Raw genomic sequence first — 23313 nt, forward strand, 5'->3', positions numbered from 1 at the left:
TCTAATTTCCATAAATATAAGACCAAATTACGCATCTACATACGATCTATTATTTCGCTCTCTTGATCTTCTTATTTAATTTATAGGAGAAAAATTATCCAACCCTTCATATGGGATAAAAGTATTTAGGTAACAAATAAGCAATATCTTATTCGGGCTAACATATGCTGCTTCGCAGTAGGACTCAATGGAGAGGAAGGAGGGAATTGACATGAATCTCCTTCTTTCGAGCAAATGACAATGCTGGACCATGCATCGATTGATGTGTATTTGAAAATTTTATCAAAAGGGGATAAAGAAAAGGAAAAGGAAAGATATGAGACATAACAAATGTAATGGATGCGACATCAAAGTTTATAAAATTTTGAAATAATCATGCGTATCACGTCATTTCTTAAAAAGGATATTAAACATGTTTAACCTTTTCCGTTAATCGATATATTTAATACTTTTTGGTCGCAATTGTGTCTAAGATGGCGTGGCCATCCTGCCTCTTTTCTTTGCTCTCTCGATCACCCTTTATTCAATTATTTGTAATCTTTTGGGTCAATTCAATCATTGCAATCGAATTGTGGAATAAAATAGAGAGTTCTTTTTGGGGTAGAAAAGTTTCCGAATGGGCTCATCCGACTTAAAGTATGGATACTATTGTCCGGTTCATATATGGGCTTATGTGGACAACGGACTCATCTTATTTAAGAGATGTGCTAAATATCGTAAAGGATAATTTATATCATATCTTATATTGTCATTGAGTAGTTATATTCGATTAATGAACACAGTCTCAAATTGTTTTTCTTTTCCTTAGCAAAGCCCTAGTTGTGCCCGGCCCTCAAAGTACTATCTATTATCCTTGCTAAACAATTGCAAGTACTAGTAGGTTGTGGCTTACTGCCTCAACTCAAGCACTAGAAAGGTCACGGCATTGAGCGAGAATTTGAATGCATGAGCGCACGACACATTAAAACCTCGGATAAATTAAGCTCCACTTGAGTTCCATCGAATCTATTAGGCTCATACAAGTCTCGCCGGTACAAGTTATAGGCCGTCGTAACGGAAGAGATTGCGAGGAGGAGGTGTGTACTGGGCAATCGAAAATTCTTTGCGAGAATTGACACTGAAAATTTTGTCGGATGACTATTCACTCGACTGATTTACTGGCTTCCCTTTCTCCCTTAGCTTGGCGATGGATTCTTTCATGGCTTCTTTCCTCTTTTTGCTGGCTAATACTTTCGCCTGAACCCCACTCACATTGGGGTCCTTTTTCTCCTCCGGTGGAGGTGCAGGCGGCCTTCTCGCGGCAGCGGTGGCACTTTGCTCGCCGAAGCCCAAGCTCAATGAACCAATCACTAACCCAAGCGCAACGCTCCTGTGGTTAAAATATTTTTTTGTTGAAGACGAAGCAAGAATGAAATGAAAATGTGCATTGGGATGATTTCAAGTGGCATTCCTAATTCTGGCAATAAAATGGCATTGTTAAGTCCTCACCACTGGGGGGGCAAAGAGTTATCATTCGTGATAGTGTAAGAAAATAAAATTTGAAAGGCTCTTTGCCAAGTCCCAAAGTCTCTAAAACACATTAAAGTGATGTATATAGTAAATCGTATAGCAGCAGTAGTTATATGCAGATATCTCTTCAGATTTAAGTCGAACATGCAAAAGCGAACATGAAAACAAACCTGCGGTGGATTCCGATTAGTTTGTCATCGAGGGACTTGCTGGCGTGCTCTATGGATTCCTGCAATTGATGGAGGCAATGTCTTCTGACTCGATTTGCTTGAGGTAGCGGCAGTGGCGGCGAGAGGCGAAGATGCTGGGTTCAACGAATGACTCATGGTTTGGAGGCTACTCAAAAAAAATTTCTCCTTTTTTGTTATCTTTTGGTCCAGAAGAGGGCGGCCGAGTCTTTTGAAGTTAAAAAAGGGTAATGTGGAGAGGAACTGATGAGCAATCGAAATGGATAGTGTTTTGAGCTTGGATGTCAACGAAAGCAAGAAATTCATTGGTTGAAACTAGATAGCTTTCTCACTTGTGGGTCCCCAAGACTGGCTATGTTCGTGCTGTCTCTTCGGGCTTTTACTTGGAATATGTTCTTTTGATTCTCTCGCATTTGATCCAGACCACCAATTTCTTGACCCCATCACTACACTAAATACAAGATACGATCACGTTTCAACTTCTAGTGCTTTCAACTCGTGCTATACTGGAGCTTCTTTGTGCTTTCTTGGGTAGATACACTAGTTTTCAACACTAGCATGAGTATGGACTCCCACAAACATCTCACTTTTATGCCATCTGAGACTCTGGACACAGAACCCATGAGTAAGCGTAAGCAAAACAAAGGAGGGCAACAATATGATCAGCAATTATTGGAAAACCTGAAGCCAAAATCAAAACTTCCACTCATTCTAAAGTTCAAATATGAGATCGTCAACAACAAACAAAATATTGGGCAAAACCAATAAGGGTTACAAAGTGCTAAAAGTATGAAGTTCTGAAATCAAAGTTACAAATATTTAATTTCACTCATCATCATCCTCCTCCTCGTCTTCTCCGGCAGCTGAGTTGAGGGCATTCAGGCGCTCTATCAACTTCTGTTTCCTTTCCTCATAGGTTAGCTTCTTCAAGTTAAACCTATTCAAAGATGAAAGGAAAGTGTCATGCGGCCAGTCAGAAACAAACAAATGACCCATTCAAATGTCCAATTCCCATGGGCGTGCAAATAATGCGGGGGAAAATCGGTCGTAGAATGCATTTCTAGGACATGGCAGACAAAACATCCAGGTTATCTCATTATAACCAATATCAGACAAATAAATAATACAGTAATAAAAATATGGCAGTCATAAGTAACATGCAGTTTCTAACCTCTTGTGTTCCTTGGGCACTGGCTTGTCAGACTTCTTCAATGTGGGGTCAGCACGAATGGCAGCATGAACTTTCTTGTATAAAGCTTCAAAATCATCTGGCTCTATTCCTTTCTTAATATATTCACTGAAGTGAGACTGATACTTTTCTGGCTCATCTTCCATCAGGGACTGAAAAAAGGAAGAGGCAAACTACTGATTCTGGTTTATAAGTGAGAACAGGAAAGTAAAAGAAATAGTAAACCAAGCCTTACCGACATATACGCAGAAACATGGCCACCATAGATATATTTGCGATGAACTTCAGCATCAAGCTGCTTGCTGTCCTTTGAGAAACCAGCGAATCGCTTTTCGCTGTGGGGAATATCAAGACCTCCATCCAATGCTCCCTGCCGAATAATTTAACACAAACGATATGTATCCTTAGTTCATGTAAACACTTTATCAAGCAAGTTATATGCGTAATCGCCAATAAGACAGACTTCTTTTGTGGAAAAATGGACTGAGGAAATACCACTCTAGAGGTCAATAAGAAATCTAATCAACAGATGTTCTTCTCAAAAGGATGTAGCTTGTGTCAAATTTAAATAACTCACAAGTCAATTCAAAAGTACCCATGATAATCACAGAAGACACAATGAAACGCCAATTAAAATTTTCTGCGGAAATACAGAATGCACAGGTTGGTGAAAAGTATTTCCCATTATATTGGTAAGAAAAACCTGCATTGCATTTTTCCGTCAACTTATGAGGAAACTCATCAAGAATTATTCAATCAATCCACTCAAGTTCCAGGTAAATTTGATGGATCATCATTTTTTGGTATAGAGGAATCTCATTCAAATATATTAGGATCTTAACATGGTTTTTTCTCGATATTTTACTGACACATATCTTGAAGTCCAATCCAGTGTTAATAACTGAAAACAAATAAGAAAAGGTAATAAATGCACAAAAAATACCTTAAGAGCACCAAACACACGGTTGCCAGTAGTTGTTCTCAAAAGGCCGACATCAAGGAGAGCACGGAAGGGCCTCCTGGTCTCAGCAGGTTCAATGGAGAAATCCTCCCCAGTAGCCTAGAACAAAAAATGTTTTCATTGGATCTTATGCACAAGAGCAGACATAGAAGAGGGTTCCACAAGATAGTCGGGCATCAGAAAAGCATACCTCCACATTTCCCTTGTATTCACTATCCATTTCAAGCGATTTCAAAACTCTGCGAGCCAACAAGAGGCCGGTGCAGTATGCTGAGAACAGACACAAGGTTAAAAGTATTATCAGAGGAGTGTAAACTAGGCCCATGCATGTTCAACCAAAATTTCCAGAAGGGAGGAAAAGAATAAGAAACAAACCAGCTGCATAATTAGTCAGACCAGCTTCCAGCCCATAGTGAGGCAGCTCATGAGAATACGCTGAAGCAAGCACCATATCACCAGTGATAGTAGCTGATATGATTTGGGCAGTGATATCTTTATTGGTCTAAAAACAAGGGTCAAGGTACAAAGACTGACCACTTTAAGATGAATAAAACTTAACATCTCATCAATTCACAAGTCCAAACCAAAGCCCTAATAGCCCAAATTCATGGAGAGGTACCTCGACAAAAAATCAAATAAGAGGTCTACTCCAATAGGTCATTAAGCTATTTCAATAATCCTTTCACAAAATAAAACGTACCATATCAAAGTAACATGAAAGCACCAAGAGTTCACCCCATTCTCTTTTTATCTCTTTCACCTCTCTAGTAACGACTAGAATAAAAGTACGAGTAATTTCTTCTGGTCCAAATGTAAAATATCAGAAATATGGAATAAAAAGATGACAAATTGGCAAATGTCATATGAAAAACACCATTTGGGACAGATAAAATTCAGGATACAAATCGGACCACGAAGCGATATTTTGGAGTGTTGTACTTGTTCTTGTCCTGATTAATCAGGCGAATCCTGGCCCGGTAGTCAGTCTTCCCCTCTGTTAATGAATTCCAGAGAACAGAGCGATGAGAAACTAAAAAATCGCAACGCAACATCAGCATATAACGTAACAGCGTGAAGCATCGCATACCTCTCCTTCTCTTATACTTGACCTGGAACCGCTTAGAATAGGCCCTCGACTTCTGTGCCTTGACGAACACCTGTTTCAAACCGGACACGAGAAAATACCTCAAACAAACAGACAAACCAACCCGGCATGAAAACACGAAATAGCAGGAACGCAAACATGCAAATGCAAGAACAGGCGAGCTCCAAAGTTCGGTATTCACAAAGCCCGGAAAAGCTGGAAACCATACGAGATATCTGAAGTTGCAGGGTAGAACAGAAAAGTACATAAAAGTCGAAACTTCGGCTTCATCTTACATCGTTATGCAAAATACACGAGACCACTCCATAGCTAGATGCATCTCCGATGTTGCCTAGACGCACTAGACTAACAGATCAACAACAACTAAGGCACGTTTCCCAAGACAAAGCGCACGGTGACAGTAAATCTCAAGAGCAAACGTCTGGCCCAAACTCACGAAACATCGACACCCACGAACTCCCAGAGAAAACAAGAAACAAACCCATCTCCATCCAAACGAATTATCACATCTACAAGGGTCAGAAGCTAAGCAGGAGGATCATTGCCGAGGGAGGCGAAAGCAGCGAGAGTTCTAACCATTGCGGGCGGCGGCGGAGGCTCTGAGAGAGAGAGAGAGAGAATGGAGGGTTCCTTCTCCAGCAGCAGCAGCAGAAGCAGGAGCGAGAAAAACCTAGTCGGCGCGGGTTTTCTAGCTGAAGCTGACGCGATTAAAATGGGGTGGGGGGATGTATTTGTAATTTGGACCGGTGGGAATGGGATGGTCTATTACTGAGTAAAGTCCACACGCACGACGGGCCCACAACATCAGCGACTGAAGTCTAGCCCATTTTCTTTTTTCGGGCCGGAGAAGTCGAGCCCATTTGCAATGTCACATATGTGATCATTCAAGACGCGAATAATAACCATTTTATTTATTTATTTGTCTATTTTTCTGTGCCTCGGAAAAAATTTGGAATAGAAATAACTGTTTGGTAACGTAATTTCATTTTTCTTATTTCTGTAACAGATTTTTACTCCATAAATTAGCTTTTCTATTTTTAGAACAAAAGTGAAAAATGAAAATTATTTTCATTGTATATTATTGTCATCATCTGCCACCTGTGGGACATTGAACGATCGCCGCCCACCTCCCGTCAGCCCCCACCACCAGCCTTTAGTCATCGGATGCCATCTGCCCACCTCTTATCGTCGGTCACCAAACGTCGGATGCCTCCCGCTATCACATGAGAGGAAGAATTTTGATCGTTATCAAACAAATTTATATTTTATTAACATAAATTATAAAAGCGTATTTTTGCTCAGAAACTTGTCTGGGGAATAGAAATTGATTTTTAAAACAGCATGGTTATCACTCGTACCCCTAGAGATTCGCTTTCCACTGTCAAGAAAACTTGTTCAAGTCATGATGTCGGTGTGGTGTTCTATTGAGATGAGGAAAATTCGCCCAAATACACTTTAGCACACATCGCAAGCATCTCTGGCACGTTGATGATGTGATGGTTGTTCAGATGTCATGTGTCCTAGATCATCCAGGTTTGGAAATTTGATTGCCCAATTCACCCTACCGATGATTAGATTCAACTCGATCATGCAAGGCTTGATACTTGACCCGACCTTGATTTTTCAAGCTCCAAATCGATACCAACTAAGATTTTCATTTAAGTTTTAGCAAGAGTCGAGCAGCTCAAGTATCAAATGGTAGTCTTTCCTCCAGGCACTCTGACTTGAAATTTGAGTATTTTAATGGAAAACAACTTTCGAGAAATCCATGGTGTGATGTGCTTCTGGGTAGGGACGAGCTACTCGAGCAAGCATTGACAAATTCGAGCTCCACTCAATTCAATGATCAAACCAAACTGAGCCACTCAAACTTGAAAAGGGAACTGATCCGAGTTCCGATAATCTTCTAGTGAAGATTCACTTAGAGTAGCATCTCATCTGCAGTCCTACACACAGATATCAGTCAAGCGAAGCATTGCCATTCTGAAATGGACTGGATTTCTCCTGTTCCTAAACACAAGTTGGTGATAGCAATCAAAGGCTGTTTGGTTTAAGGTGACCACTGATCGGACAGAAGATGCGCGGGGAAGGCAAGCTATCCCTTCAGCTAGAAGCAGTGTTGGGAGATAAGGGATCATCATACAGCTTGATGAAGTTCATTTTCGCCCTAGTGATTGACTCTACCTCAAAAAGCTGAGAGCTTTCCATCAAAACTGACCATGATTAGAGGGCAAGATCAATGCATTGGCCCTTCTGAAGATAAACTTTTTACAAACACCAACGAGGAAATTATTCTCGCATTTGCTCAAGTATTTGAATGTCCTGTCAACGAGCAAGTCGCTCCAAAGAAAGATGAAACTTCTAATTACAATTTACAACTCATCACTGCTTTCTGGAAAATCTAGAGTCTATCACAGAATAATACCTCGTGTACTATCCGTATTCTGATACTATCCACCATTCTTCAATCACAACAATTGGATTCCCATCGGTTATTCTGGACATCTATACAATCCTTCTCTCTACCAACCAACTGCTCATCAGAACAGTAAATATTCATTTCCTGTCCATCATGTCCATCTCTGAGGCCAAATTCCTCAGTTATGCAATGATTTCTGTCAACCGACTATAACATAACCCATAACATTCTTTTAAGCAGGTGTCTCTGTGCCCATTGCAATCATTTCGTGGGTGCCGACATGCTGTCCGGGAGATTCAGGCAGAGTCATTCTAGACAACACAGTATAGACTCTACCTTTGAGTATCCCATGCTGACATCTGTTATCACACATCAATAAGAGAGACATGATCAGTTTTGATGGCATAAGCATCACTTTAACAAAGTATATAGAGAATGATACGAGTACTTGCCTAGTTGAGAATTTTGCTTCTGATGAAAATATCTTCCGGCCTTACAATATGAACCTATCATTCTTTCTCAGTAATAACAACAAAAACATCTCTCAATGACCATGTCCGGCGCTCATCTTTTGCAGGGGGATTTATGACAGCTTTCTCTGCGTTGGCTAAACGATAGCCTATCATGATTTCCCTCCTCAGTCGGGTGCGTAAGAGTAGTTCATAGAAACTCAACTCTTCACCTTCACAAAGGTAGAGATCTGCCGGTCTAATGTGCAACTCATTTCCCTGGTAGTGGCCATTAAAACCCACCGTTTAGCTAACAATAATCTCCAGAACTATACACGCAAAACTGATATATGTACTAAAAGAACACTAAGTTTCTCAGCTGAAGATTAGCAAAGTCATGAAACATAAGAAACAAGCAAGAATGAAACCATATGACTCGACACAGTGCAGACTTCAAAGGGAATAATGACGATAGTAAATGAGTTCGAGTGAAATTTGTCTATAAAAATTCATATTTTGTACTACCTTTCTGAAGTGCATATTGCCTATAAAATTCACTTTTGTTAGATTTACATTGTACCTCCTCTGCGAAGAGCTCTTCCAAAACATCATTTATCTGGCAATCCTCAGCAACCATTGCCAAAGCCATGCTGACAAGCTCACTTGACAAAACGTAATCACCAATTTTGGACATAGTTAATAGATTTTTAGTCCTGGGATCCAGTATTTCAGATATGATTACTGATTTATCTGAAGCCTGCTGCATTTCCCCCATCCAAGAGCTTTGTGAAAAATTTCCTCTGCGAGATGGGGCCATGCCGAGAGGGAGGCGCTTTGCCTGACAAACAAAAGAGAGGAAAATGGATGTCAACAAGTGTAAGGAAATAGTTTTGACCAAGACAAGCATCAAGAATGGTAAGGGCAACTGAGATTTTCCCACTGCGCAAGACTGCTACGTAGAACCAACTATGCCCTTGGCTCTTTTATGACAACATCCTCGACAAATTCCTTTTAAGTGACGACAATGTGGTATTATCCATAGGGAACTAAGGTCAATGTGAGAGGCTTTTTCCCCCCTCTCAAGCTGAGTTAATGCTTATATTCAATTATCTGCATAATCATGTAAGAGTTATCGAAAGTTGAAAATCCTCAATCAAGCCAGGCTATTGGCAACCTTTCCCCATGGACCCAAAAACCACCCTATAAGAACCTCACAAGCATGACCATTGCAGTGAATATTACACAAAATTCAACCCCCCACCCTCCCTCCTTCCCAAAGAAAAAAGTCTGGCATGATGGAAGAGCAGTAGTATTTGTTCCAGTTAAGTGATGGTCAAATGCTCCTGTCGATTAGGGTGTTAAAAAATCCGACTTATAAAGAGTAATGAAAGCAAGACATCCCCCAATGAATTAAATGAAACTCGGACTTTAGAGTACCTGTATATCACGAATTAACAGCAACGTGGCAAGAGATCTTGAATCAGCTTGAACGGCTGATTCTTCCACTGATTCATCAGCAAGAATTAGTATCTGTAAAATCAGCATCCAATGAGAGCATTCCACAGGGTTATGGTATTAACATAAGAAACTGACAGGTCAAAGTTGTAACTGTCTTCTCAATTATCAAAATGATGACAGAAATTATCAGATCTTCTGGACATTAGACAAATTAAAGAAGAGTTCCACAAAATGTGCATATATTTTCAGAAAGTGAACTTCTTGACTGATTGCTGTAGCAGTAATAGAGAGTTTCATTCACTTACTGAATCAAAAGATTCCAGAGGGAGACTCTCCAGGTGACGCCGTATAACTGCATTTCCTTCTCGATTTTCTATTTTTATGTTTGCAAGCATACTAATTTCAAGACCACCATCAATAAGCTTCTTTTCCCTCTCCCTTTCTGGAACCTCATTGAACATCCAGAGCTCTGACTCAGGTGCTAGAGATGCATCCAATACCTAAACGACAGATGGGCAAACCATAATCAATAGATATGAATTGAGTCCTTTTTCATGGCACTAGAACCAATAAAGAGGTAAGAGTCCTGGCACGTGAGATCATATTTGTAAGCCCATATTAAATTATTGCCAAATTAACTGAGTAAACCAGAGTCCTTTCGCAGACTTCCAGAGAGATGCAAAGATGAAGAAATGGCAGAGCCAACTCTCTGGCAGGGGGATGGTGTGGATTTTCTCCTGTATTTTAACTAAACTAAGGAAGTTTCACTGTTACCTTCTCTGTATGGAAAACATGCAAAAATATTCTGACACATCACCTGCTAATTCTAGGTTTGCTTATAATTACCATAATCATATCTTCCATATCTCGCCGCCAACCACAAAAAAGTATCTTTTCTGGAGACTGGTCAATACTAAATTCTTTGGGTAGATGTCCCCTCCATACCTGCAGCATTAGGTGAAAAAAAAATTTCGGGCTTCATGGAAAGAACTTACCACAATCATATCATCAATGTCTCTCCTCCATCCACAAAGTAGAATCTTCTGTGGTTTTCTTGCTGGAAGGGGAATGTGTGTGAATGATGCTTCTTTGACCCAAATGATTAGATTAAGGGTTAATATCATGAAATTCCCAAATTGATACACTTCTGACAAATTTACCCTAAACTAATTTTTTGATCACCAACAACCCTAAACTAATATACCTTTCACAAATTTACCCAAAACCAGTACATTTGTGACAAATTTACCCACGTGTTGACTTCCGTTAAATTTTACTATCAAATTATTGAGTTAGATGACACATAATAGTTGACTGGTGTACCAATTTGAAATTTTACTTTTCACTTGTCACAGTTGTACCAGTTTTGTGGTTTTTTGTAGTATTAATCCAATTTAAGGAATCGTATATTTGTCATAAATATACCAATTTAGGGTGTTTGACGATCAAAAAATAAATTATGATAAATTTGTAAAAAATGTACTAGTTTTGGGTTTTTTGTGATCATTTGGGGTAAATATGTCATGATGTACCAATTTGGGATTTTTTTGTGGTAATAACCCTTAAATTAATTATTTTTTTATTAAAGTTTTAACTCTGGTATGCCACTCAGTTACTAGATTAAGTATCATTCTGATTGAATAAGAAACCAGCTAAGTTTCATGGCAAGAAGCAATACAGTCTATCTTTTCAGTTATTACACCGGTCATTGTCATACTTGTGCAATCTTTCCAAAATAAATAACCTCATCAACAAGGTGTTATGGTCACATCATGGTCTTCTCAAAGCATTGGTATAGAGCAGAAACAATGACAGTTGCTCCTGCTGGTGATTGCGTACCATAACACCCTTTCTTATTTTTCCTCCCAATGAGTGTGCTTGATATAGGTATCCTTAATTTTTTCTAATCCTATGCCGACATTTCTTGAGTCATTATGCTGAAAATCACAAACAAAAGCTCATCAAGACCATTTCTAGAAGAGAAAAAAGCACCATCGGTAATGCTGCTGGAGCGTATGTATCATCATCTTCTGCTATGACAAGAACTTCATCGCCCTCTTGTAGAACATAGGAGTCGTCAGGATTCAGGATAATCTTACCACCGCAAGATGCAACCTTGATTCCACAAGGTATTGCATCAGGAAAACTTATAAGCACATCCTCGAATTGCATGCCATCCAACTGGGGCCATCTTTTGATGTAAAACTCACAGTTTTCAAACCCAAGGATGTCTTCCCAAATCTGCCATGACATCACAAAGCCATCAGATGATTAGAAGAGGGCAAAAAATCAACTAAAGGAACAATTTGCTTCCTATTTTGTATGACAGGTAGGATAGTGCATCTGCGAGCCAGGGGATGAATAATTAACGGAATACTGGGACATAAACATCATGAAGAACAATGGCCAGTTTAGTTACAAAAGTTCAACACATTTCATGAAACTGACCTGTGCCAATCCAGGCTGCCGGGCACATTGAATCATCAAGCGACCAATCACATCATGCGCCACAAAAATTTTGACAAGGTCTCCGCCAACACTTTTAACGAGAATTTCATTGTTGAGATCGCTTAATTCAACCACAATGTGCCCTCTTAACCCTTCTTTAACTCCAGTTAAACTTAGGACCGTCTTGAATGCACGAGCATCACTCTACATCCAACAATGCAATTGAATCAGCTCCTAGCAACTACCAAAAAGGGATATAACTTATTTCTGATGATTAATCAAACCCGTTCAGCAAAACCATCTACAGCAAGGACGATTATTGCTCTGGCTTTGGAGACAGAGACCTGCATAAGAAAAGTAAAAGGTTAATGGATCCTGCACATTCAATACGAAGAATGAAAGGTAATGAAATTTTTAGCCAGAGATCAAGCACACAGTAGGGGTTCTTGAGTAAGAAAGTTGCGAGAAACAAGACAAGATGACAAAATTATTTACGAAAAAAAATAAGACGGAAAAGTTAAGCATAATGAGGGGTTTTGGGCTCGTGGTGGAGTTTATGGGGATTTAGAGAAATCTAAAAGATTGAAGCACCACGAGTCGGAGGGGGATTTCCATAAAGCAGGCATGTGCCGATATATGTGCATCAGATGAAGATCAACAATATGGACCTCACTTACGAAAGAAGTGTCGTCAAGAATAGGTCTGTTAACACATAAGGGCGCGACAGAACATATGTACACAAGGCAAGGGAACTGGATGATGCATGAACTAGCATTGTCTACATTTAAAATGTTTTTATCACCCGGTCCACCTGAAAGAAAAAGATGCGGTGTGCGCACGCGAGAGAGAGATAGAGAGAGAGAGAGAGAGAGAGAGAGAGAGTGTGTGTGTGTGTCTAGTGTCTCGTTGAAGAAGATCAGAATTGAAGAAAATGAGTTGTTCTCGGGGAAATATGTGGTTGTACATATCTCATTGGTCTATCAATTTGCATCAAGTGAGGTAACAACAAACAACAAACCGATCACTGAAAACAAAATACCAAGCGAACATCACTATATAAGTGGATCAAGAAGAGAGATTTTAATTAAAGATTTCGCCTCAGAACTTTCAAATGACTTCATTCTCAACACAGAGTAAAAAACTTAACAAAATAGATCATGTTATCTTCCCTAAACCTTCACACATTTCCTAATCACTAGTACAGTTGAGATCTGCAATGTATGTCAAAGCAACAATCAGAGAATTAAGTTGGCTAAATAATGAACTCCCTCCCCACATATTTGTATCAAAATCTGGACAGCCATTTCTGGTTAAATCAATCATTAATATTTCAAAATCATTACTTTCACCATTGACCATTAATGACCTTTTCAAGTCAGCCAAGATTAGAGGGCTGCCACTTCTGCATATAACAGATGTTCCCCTGAAATCAAACTCCATCTTAGCAATGTCAAGTTCCATTTCCTCTTTATCTCTTTCAGCCATCACCACAATGGTGCCTCCACCCAAACTCTCATTTGCTAGCGCCAGCTGATTCAACAACGATCCCTGCATTTGCCATGAATTATGTGTTATCACTAGGACAGACATAGCAAATAACAAGCACATATTTTTTTATGAAACTTTTACCAAAAAAGTATGTCAGTGAATATAACCCGGTGCTCAAGGCCAAAAAGAAAATAATAATAAAATTCAGCACAATTGATATTAAATAGAGTAGACATTCCCTTGATAGGGTAAATTGGATGGTACCAGCTACCAACAACCAGCAATTTTGCATAGTCTTTAGGGGAAATGAACCAAACTGTTGCAGTTTCATAAATGATTTCAGTATGGTGATCTTATTCATGTTAGGACAACCATTTCATGAACTAACTAATGTCTGGCTGTAATATAAGTGCAAGAAACACAAAAAGGTAAAGTAAAGAGGAGAAATTGAATAACCCAAAGTTTCTGATGTAAATTCTTAGTCTGTTTTGTTAAAGTGAAAGACATTGAGTCTTTTTCAAATATCTTAAATATTTTCTATCTTCTACGATGAGAATGGGAGGCACCCCCTTGGTGCTCTTCAATACACTTCTTATTACAAAAAAGAAGGTAAATTGTCAAAATCAAAAGTTTATGAAGTCAATCCTGCAAACCATAGCATGATTATCTCGCAATAAACACATTTTCCTTTTCTTCTTCTTTGTTTTTTTGTAAGAGGGGGGTGGGTGTCCACAGGAGTTAGATTTAAAAACAGGAGAATCGGGATATTACCAATTTATCACTCCACCCAAGAATTAAGGTGTGATTCTGCTCAACTACTTCACTTCTGCCTTTCCTCAAGGAGTCAAACTTCTCGGAGATTGCATCAGAAACAAGTCCAAGCAGCATTGCGAATATAAGCATTCCTCCAAAGCTAATCAAAAGTGAAACCAACCTTGGACCAAAACCTTCTGAATCTGCATGATTGCCTGCACTAGCGACATATGTCCATGATAACCAAAGACAATCTGCCACGCCATCATCTGTGACACCAAAAAGTGCAAGTCCTCCCAGAAAGATGAGGAGTAATGTTGCAACCAACAATGCCAATGGCTTAGCATATGGATGAACCGAGAAAAATACATCTAGTCGATATGCTAGCTGCTTGTTCAAAGATACTTCTTCCAAAATACAGTCTGATGATCTTAACCTTGGGACTTTGTCAATGCACTTGAACAAGAGAATAGGAATACATAATATGGAGAGCGAACTCATCAGAGCAATGTTCTTAAATCTTTTATTTGGTCCATCTTGATTCTGCTCATCTACAGAACCTTCAAATTCTGCTAAATCCAATAAACTGCAGGCTTGCAGTGTAATCCTAAGTTGAGAAATTTGCCCCTGAAATTTAAACCAAACTCCTTTAAAGAGGCAATTCGATGGTAATTACTACAGATAACAAAACTAGTACTTATAAAATCATTATCCTAAGATAAAAAAAAAAAATTTGGATGAGAAGTTAGCTAAAATTTGCTTCCTTACATAAGATGCCAAGCTGGGGAGGTTTATATACAAGTAGCCATATTATGCTGCAGCCTCTGGTAACAAAAGAACTGCACGTTCAGTTTGCAGTGTGCTAGCTATTTCATTCCCAATTTAATCCTCACGAAGACAGTTATTCCTTTGTTTGGTCCTAAAAGTAAATCAATAATAGGTATTCATTACCTCAAAATCAGGATTAGTTACTCCTTGAGAGAGAGAGAGAGAGGGAGAGAGAGAGAGAGAGAGAGAGAGAGGGAGGGGGAGGAATGACTTTCATGCAGACAAAAATAACTTTTTTTTTTTATATTTCTAACACAACCTTGCATTTTTCAATATATAATCATATTTGTAATAAATTTGTATTAATCATATTTAAATTATAGACCACGATTTAGTATTTAATCTAAATGAATCGATAAATTGTAGGGAATATGAATGCAATCAATAATACAGAAATTAATTTATCATCTATTTTATCTATAGCCTAGCTTTACTCATAATTAAAGCTTAATTCATAGTTATTAGTCTGATTTACATATCATCCCAGCAAATGGTATTTGATAATGACAATTTAAAATTAAATTAGAGTAATGGTTTGTGTTTATTATTTATTGAGAAGATGATAATAAGTTATCTTATATAACCAATTAAATATTTAACTAGATACAACATTTCCTTGCAATAACTATATATTCCAACTTATAGTTATAAATTATTGTCTACAGCCAATTGTTTATTTGAGATAATCATATATTCTGAGTACAATTATGTAATTTAAAAAAATCTAACGATCATTTAGTTTTTTTTTTTTTTTTTTTTTTTGTCGATACGATCACTTAGTTTAGAAAGTATGTACAATATCTACTGTTGTATAATAATTCTCTTATGAATATTCATATCTCATCAAAGGGTATTAGGGGTAAGTTTTCATTCTTAACTTATACCCCATATGAAAATAGTCTATAAAATAAAAACTAGGAATAACGATTCAATCTTGCAAACAAACTAGAAAGTAGCTATTGCATTCCTATTGCTGCTCTATCCCCCATCATGGAATTAGGTATCCAATTCTGCAAAGCAAAATTTGCGCCACTATGAAGATTCATTCTTCACCGGTTTAACCAGCTCGAGTCCTAGAGTAAAAAAAGTTCATTTACCCAAGAGAGTAAGCCTACTGTGCATGATTCTTTTTTTTCCCCTGAAACTGCAAGAGTGAGGTAACTAGACCACAGATTGCTAGCTAGACCGGTAGAGTTCTCGAATCCCTTGAGAATAACATTTTTCAACTCCATTGATATAACCAGAATTGCTCAATAATCTCATTCCATGAATTACGGAAGATTACGTGGAGTTGCAGATTCTTGGATGAACAGTATCCATCCCTCAAACCTGAATACTTTCCTAGTCAACTGTTTGGTCAGAAGAAAAGCCGGCAGGCAAAAATATAAAAATGGAATCTTTCGCATCATCAAGCGGAACTAGCCGGCAAGAACAGGGACCGCGATTTGACTAATTCTCTAGGATTAGGAGCCGCGAGATCCATCTTCGAACTTCAGAACCAACCATGGACTATACGTGAAATGCAAAGGATTGGTTGTTTCAGAGATTTTACCTGCAAATCCTCGACCTGGCTACGTAAACTGAAGTTCTTGTGCACCACCGAACTGAAAGCCGTCAACACAACCTGCAACACCACATCGTCCTTCGATTAAAACGGAGAGAACCAGAGAAAGCTAAACTACTCCGCATCATCAGAGGAGACGCACCGCCACTAGAAACGCCATCCGCCACCGAAGCCCGAGCCTCCTCCGCAAATCCCCGACACCTTCGCATCGCGACGGGACCTTCTCCGCGAGCGCCTCCGGCTTCCGATCGGCGCCGCCACCGCTCGAGACGGCCTTCTTCTCGCCGGCCGCCGGCGGCCTCTCCGATCGGTGCGAGGGGCCGAGCCTCCGGCGGGGTCCGGCATACCTGGCCTCGCGGTACGGAGGAGGAGGGCTGACCGGAGGTGCGGAGCGGAAAGACAGCGGGCGGGGAGGCTTGGGGTCGAGGGAGGCGGCGGCGGAGGAGGAGGAGGAGAAGGGCCTCGGGTTGGTGGAGAAGCGGTGGGGGTACTTCGGGGTCTTGGCGGCGGCGGAGGAGTGGGCGCAGTCCGGGGAAGGGGAAGGGAAGAACCAGTCCCGGCTGAAGGAAGGGGACGACGGCGGCGAGGAGTCGGCGTCGACGTGGGACATTTTCGGGATTTCGAGGATTTCGGAGGGGCTTTTTCGGGAGCAAAACTGAAATTGAATCGAAGATTAAAACGGGAGAGCGTTTTGATAGTGCGCTCGTTAGAGATGGGGGAGGGGGAATTTGAATTAAAAGGGAGCAGGAGAGAAGTGAATAGCATAATCAGCAAATTAAATTAATCAGGTTTTGATGGAGACATTGTTAGTTGACCTTGGCCTTCTCAAAGGATCGAAAAACATCGTATGTACTACTACCCATCGTGTATATTGCCTACCGAGATTAACAAATGAATTGAATGTCCGTATTCCAAATTCATCTCAAACAATGAATTTAGTATTTCGATTATGGAAACAACTCGTCGCTCTATTTGGAATCGTAAATACATTTGATCCACCCAATAATGAGTTACTAAGGAAAGAAAATTGCTTTGAAAATGAGGTTTTTGTGTTTCTTCGTAAGCGAGTACGTAAATACACCCAAACTAGTCAATATATGTTGGTTAAACATTTGCTAGTAAATTTTTCATCTTTGTATTCGAAATTGGTAACCGATTACTTTTTTTTACCTCTACCTTATATCATGAACAACAATTGAAGAACTTCAAACATTTGAGTTCATAATTCTATTGTTCCATATCAAAATATACACTTATCTTTTTCTGTGTCGGTTAATTTTAATAAAATTTACTGTGTTGACCAACAACTTTTTCTTCCTTTCAAAATTTGTTGGTAGCTTAGCAGGACTATACAATTATTAACCTTAGGTGAAGTTTGCAAATTACAAATTCTTATACTAACTAACCGATTTTTATTTATGTAACTTACTAACCTTTTGAATTATTAGCTCTTATATGAAATCACCAATCTATATTAGAATAGCTTAAATATTTTTGTTTGATTATATTACCAACTGAAATTTTAATTATATACCAACTCTCGTCTCATATGTTTACATGCGTTTATGATATCTTTTATTTTACCAAATTTTCTTAGAGTTCTTGACTTTTATTTGCCTTAAGTAGCAACCCCTCAAATTTATTAATTTCTTTTTTAGAGATTACCAACCCAAATTATCGTGACTCATCAACTTTTCTTCCATTAAACTACCACCTAGTATTGGATTACTGACTCCCCCAGACCTTTCATTTCCCCGAACCACGCCCGCGTGTTTCAGCGAGGAAGGCTTCACGGGGATCCGGGCTGGTTCCCCTACTCCCTGTAAGGGGGGTGTGGACGGGAGAACCAATGGGGCCGGTATATTTTTATCGAGATCCCGGACCCGGGCCTCCATCCAGACTTTTCTAGTGGTCAGAGCCTTTTAGGACTGTTCGGGTAAGTTAGCAATAATATATCAGGAAAAGATGTCACCACCAACATATTTCACTAATAATATTTTGACACTTACCAACAATTTTAGAAGTCTACCAACACGAAAGAAAAATCCTCTTCTATGGAGAACGTAATGGTAGAGTCATCTTAGTTTAAAAGTATCCCAATCCTACAATTTCTTGGTGACTTCCGCTGAGCCACCAAAAAAAAAAATAATAATAATAATAATAATAATAATCATAATAATCATAATAATCATTGTCTTGATGCAAGCACTATGGCATAACGAAGACGACTAGAAAAAGAGGGCGAAAAATAGTTATTTATAGAGGAGTTAGTTAGCTCTTGTCAGCTTGTTTGTGCTTCTGTACAAAGAAGATGATTTAAGCAATTCCATTATTCGCTCTGTGTTGACTCCGACCATGCAAACCATAATCCCTGTTTAGTCTTAAAGATATATATTTTTTTTTTGGGTAAAAAAAAAAAGCAATATCGAAAGCGTTACTTTCAGTTTCAGGTCTTCGACTGACTTCATCTACCTCCAAATTTCCATCGAGGAATTATTTATCTAAGAAAAAGAAGGAGAAGATGATATTATTAATTAGATAAGCCGGTAAAAGGGTCATCTGCTTGTGGGTACTCATTAGGTATAGTTTGTCAATGGGTTGAATAAAAAATTTCCACATGCATTCCGAACGCTGGACAATGTAGCTTGTCATTATTGGCTGTATATGCATCTATACTCTGATTTGTGATAGTTTTTGAGAATCTTATGAATTTCACAAGCCTAACATTGTAAGTCGATTCGACTAAGTTATTGGATAGTAGACAAAGTTTGAGCCATGTCATTTACACATCAGATCTAGCTAGCTACGTAAAACTTTTTGAACCTTGTGAAAGATTCAATCCAATTCCCATGTACCAATCATATGTCCCCAGAAAAATGATCGTGGCCCAATCACATTTTACATATCGTGATGGGGATGATGTAAAATATATTGTCTAATGAATTAGGGTTTTTGGATCGCATGTTAATTATTAAAATCATGCAAGGCTGATTGATTGAATCAATAATCATTTAGATCTTATAACTACGGGATTTTTGAAAACTTGGGTCTAAGCAAAAGGACTTTAGGATATATATGTGTGTGTTGGTAGTGGAATTGATATGTATGTAATGAGAAACAAAAATAGAATTTAGTGGGGAGTCTTTGAAGTCTTTCATTGACCCCTCCTTTTGGTCATGGTACGCCTACCTTTTCCTTTATGAATTTTAATAAACAACATGTAATTATTTTGAGATATCTAGGGTCTATGCCTAGAGCTAGTGAGTACAAATTAAGAATAGTGGCTATGTTCACACTGATCCACTATTATCTAATGGAGCAATAATGGACAGTGTGACGACCCTAGCACGTTACAACTATTGTGACGTTCTATTATTATTATTATTATTATTATTATTATGCGGAAACGTATAATGACAACTCAATTATAACTTAAATTGTTGCACATGAAAATATAGAACTAGGCACTTTTATTTATTTATAAATTGTGAACAACCTAGGTCGGTACATTAAGGCCAAAAGTCCCTTTTTTTTTTGGCTATATTCAAAATACTACCCTGATCATTCTACTGCCTATTTACACGGCCATCTGCGTAACATGCCCTAGTCTCGCCAAATATGCCACCCTTGTCCCCCAGGCCCTCCTTCTATTCGACCTTCTATTCGACCTTGTTGTCGCCATCGTCATCATCGTCTAGAAGTGGGAGTGGTCCCACCGTACACCCATTGACCCAGGCGTAAAGTGCGACAAACCCCATTAGTACGGGGCCTGATGGAAGACCAGCGTCCACAATCAAGATCATAGTGATCCGAATGAATGTAACCTCAGGAAAATCGGGGTCGACTTGCTCCACTTGGTCCCGTGTGAGATCAATGAGGACGTCGTAGAGCATCATGGAGGACGCGGGTTGCAGAGGCATACTTACAAGTCTAAAAAAAAGTAATCCACAAGGAGTGAGTACAACTACTCAACAAGTAAAAGCCTATTAGACTATATTACATAAGTCTACCACTACTCATCCGATGGAGTCATAAACATACAATATACGAGATTGAAACAGCTCAATTTGCAATGACTCTAAAGGAATTTCATGGAAACGATACACCGGGGAGTAAATAGACATTTGGGGAATTTCAATCATCGTATCTAGTTTGGGTCCAACTACCACCATCTTTTGAAGGGAACTGTGTCGCACCCTTCCAGGCATCTCGCACCCTCATGAGGACCTTTGGGATCCTTATTTCATTCCCCGGGCATCCGGAGGGCATTAAGTTACACCCCTTCAGGCATCTCGCATCCGAACTGGCATTGCGAGGACCTCGGGGGCCCAAATATATCCCCCTTCAAGCATCTAGAGGGCACTATGTCACACCCCTCCAAGCTTCCCGACACCCGGAGCATCGTCGCCATAGTGGACCGATGGTATCCATCAACTCAAACCATGGAGCAGCAATTTAAGGATTCTATTTGAAGTCATCAAAACATAACTAGACCGACCATCCACTCCTGAGGAAATTAGTGATCTCACCTTGTCTCGACTCCGCTGAGCGTAAGCCTATGGCCATCAACCTATCCAAACCCGTACTATTCTGAAATTGACTTAGTTTTATTGATTCGTCTAAGGAGTTCTAACACACGAAACACTAGACAACATGTGGAGTGGTCCTAGTACAACGGTACGCGTCTAATACAACTTGAACCTTGCGTGGCCGCATAGCTCACTAAATTGACCATAGCCTCGACTAATCCCGTGCCACATCAATGCTAATCTCCTCGGGTCCGGAAAGGCTCCGCACCTAGGCCGGACCGACCCACAACATCACAACCTATTGAAGATTGATGCTAGCTTCTCCGACGGTCGACGCGGTTTACAACCTCACAAACTAAAACCAACGTTGACCGTGCTGCGGTCGGCGCGGTACACGACTATACGAGTCAAGACTGAACTTAGCTTAATCGACAAGGAGTACACCACGATACAACGGCAATTGATGCATTTGAGTCCAAGTTCGTTGATTCCTACAGTGGAAACCCAAGTAATGGCAGCACCACATAATATAGAAGAATAAGACTTCCACTTGCCTTGAATCCTTGGTGGTGCAGGCTGGTGGTGGAGCAGCGAGATGACGTGAGCAGAACGACGGCGAAGCTGTGAGGTTTCTGGTCAGCAGCGAGAATAAAGCGAGATGGTGGTGCGAAGAGGTGGTGCAAACGGCCGGCGTCAAGTAACGAGGCAAGAACGAGGCTGTGAGGGTATTGATGAAGATGACTCTTCGCTGAAGACGCTGATGAACGAAGGAAATTTTGAGGTGAGGGAAAATGAGAGACGGTCTTCCCTGATGCTTCGGCTTCTCCGCCTGCTTTGACTATCTTGGTCAAATTCTTCAGTTTTGTGGCAGCCCAATGGAGAGACGGATGGAGTGAACGTGGCCCTTATTGGAAATCTTCATTGCCACTTTGAGAACACCACAGAAACGAGGCTGAATTCTATGGTCAAAGTCTTCGTTGGTGGCAAGCTGAGGAGGAGGCGGATGGGGGTTGACGTGGGTGATGGTGGGGGTTCTCCGCTCCTCCCTTTGACAAGCTGCACGTATGCATGGAGATGAAGGGGAATTTGCGTGGGAGAGCCAGCTTGGCAGTGTGATGAAGAAAGTAAACATTGGTGGGACAGGAGACATGGCCGATCTTGAATTAATTCTTTTTGAACATCTTATGATCGTGGTCTATTTTTGAGGTCACATTAATCTCGCTTGTGGCATTTCATGAAGAAGAAAATTTAGTGAGGTAGTGGACTAGGTGGCGGTTAAGATGTCACGGTACGGCGAGGACGTGGCGATGGGGTGGTGTCGTGGGGATGTGATGAGGCACGATGGTTCGGTGAGGTGACGGTGGTGGCTATACGGTGGCCGTGGGTGGCGCCAACAACATAGTCTGATGACGTGTTTGTCGACATGACATGGACTGTTAAGTATTCGGGCTCGAGTGAAGTCCGGATATCACAGATAGACACAATAGAAAACTGACCAATCTAAAAGATCATTCATTTGTTCCACGAACAATCCAACCTAATGACCATTTGGTTACACCAAATGAAAATGAACACTTCAAGCACATGTGGAGCGGTTTCTCTGTCAAACTGTGCATGATTTCAAGATTCTATAATGAAATGACCTATGTATTACTTCAGAGTTGAGAAGCTACGATGAAAATTAAAAAGCAAAATAGACCATTATTGAAAAACTGACACATGGCAATTGTGTTTATGTTCGTAGCATCACCACCGTCAACAGTGGCGAGCCAACACCATCTCACCATTAGCCACTAAAGCCGCCACTATCATCTCTATCTTCTCTCTTAATAATATCTCTTTTTATCTTTGACTCGAAACCTACTTTGCACACCCTAAAATTTAAAACCTATCCTATCATAGGTTCCAAGATCTACCCCATCCCACTTATATTATTATATGAACGATTTCAATTTACTAATCATAACTTAGATTTAAATACACAACAAATATGAACATTAATAAAATAAAAATCTTAGCTATAAAATGGAAACTGAGACTAGTGCTTTCAGATTATACACTCATTGAAACATATTCCTTATTTATTGAAACCTTGAACCTACTCTGCATATCTTGGAATCTGGAACCTACAAGTTCCTACTGGTCCGGTTCTCAGGTTCCAGGTTCTACCCTAGAACCATGATCACCTCTAATAGGGACGAGCTACTCGAGCAAGTATTGACGAAATTCGAGCTCCACTCAATTCAATGATCAAACCAAACTGAGCCACTCAAACTCGAAAAGGGAGCCGACCCGAGTTTAGATAATCTTCTAGTGAAGATTCACTTAAGAGTAGCATCTCATCTGCAGTCCTAAACACAGATTGGTGATAGCAATCAAAGGCTGTTTGGTTTAAGGTGACCACTGATCGGACAGAAGATGCGTG

At 39.8% G+C, this 23313-nt stretch overlaps 3 protein-coding genes across 3 annotated transcripts; all 3 read right to left on the minus strand.

Annotated features, from left to right (window-relative positions):
* Positions 1-959: 959 nt before the first annotated feature.
* Positions 960-1819, minus strand: LOC104456191 (the record flags this gene model as incomplete). Its single annotated transcript, XM_010070932.3, has 2 exons — positions 960-1369; positions 1680-1819. Coding segments are annotated over 2 exons (372 nt in total), but the record flags the coding sequence as incomplete, so codon positions are not given.
* Positions 1820-2366: 547 nt separating this feature from the next.
* Positions 2367-5671, minus strand: LOC104456192 (60S ribosomal protein L5). Its single transcript, XM_010070933.3, has 9 exons — positions 5529-5671; positions 4935-5004; positions 4750-4841; positions 4223-4349; positions 4038-4117; positions 3830-3946; positions 3122-3256; positions 2869-3038; positions 2367-2634 (listed from the first exon to the last, which is right to left on the minus strand). The coding sequence occupies exons 1-9, from the start codon at positions 5529-5531 to the stop codon at positions 2523-2525; spliced, it is 906 nt and encodes a 301-aa protein (XP_010069235.2). The 5' UTR covers positions 5532-5671; the 3' UTR covers positions 2367-2522.
* A 1504-nt stretch (positions 5672-7175) lies between these two features.
* Positions 7176-17047, minus strand: LOC120287655 (ion channel CASTOR-like). The gene is made up of 14 exons (XM_039300758.1): positions 16502-17047; positions 16348-16419; positions 13986-14594; positions 13083-13274; positions 12011-12070; positions 11727-11930; positions 11271-11519; positions 10274-10372; positions 10125-10223; positions 9584-9778; positions 9258-9350; positions 8401-8658; positions 7824-8099; positions 7176-7730 (listed from the first exon to the last, which is right to left on the minus strand). The coding sequence occupies exons 1-13, from the start codon at positions 16967-16969 to the stop codon at positions 7881-7883; spliced, it is 2817 nt and encodes a 938-aa protein (XP_039156692.1). The 5' UTR covers positions 16970-17047; the 3' UTR covers positions 7176-7730; positions 7824-7880.
* Between the last annotated feature and the right edge of the window lie 6266 nt (positions 17048-23313).

The sequence above is a fragment of the Eucalyptus grandis genome, chromosome 8, assembly GCF_016545825.1.
Source record: "Eucalyptus grandis isolate ANBG69807.140 chromosome 8, ASM1654582v1, whole genome shotgun sequence".
Classification (NCBI taxonomy): Eukaryota; Viridiplantae; Streptophyta; class Magnoliopsida; order Myrtales; family Myrtaceae; genus Eucalyptus; species Eucalyptus grandis.

Excerpts from the sequence above, each read along its gene's own strand:
- LOC104456192 (XM_010070933.3), bottom strand. Across the intron at positions 4,350-4,749 it reads ATCGCTTCGTGGTCCGATTT|ACCAATAAAGATATCACTGC; the intron begins GTATCCTGAATT and ends CCTTGTTTTTAG. Across the intron at positions 3,257-3,829 it reads GTGTGTTTGGTGCTCTTAAG|GGAGCATTGGATGGAGGTCT; the intron begins GTATTTTTTGTG and ends ATTATTCGGCAG.
- LOC120287655 (XM_039300758.1), bottom strand. The coding sequence starts at position 16,969 with ATGTCCCACGTCGACGCCGACTCCTCGCCGCCGTCGTCCCCTTCCTTC. Across the intron at positions 16,420-16,501 it reads GGATGGCGTTTCTAGTGGCG|GTTGTGTTGACGGCTTTCAG; the intron begins GTGCGTCTCCTC and ends GTGGTGTTGCAG. Across the intron at positions 12,071-13,082 it reads ACTTGAAAAGGTCATTAATG|GTCTCTGTCTCCAAAGCCAG; the intron begins GTCAATGGTGAA and ends TTTCTTATGCAG.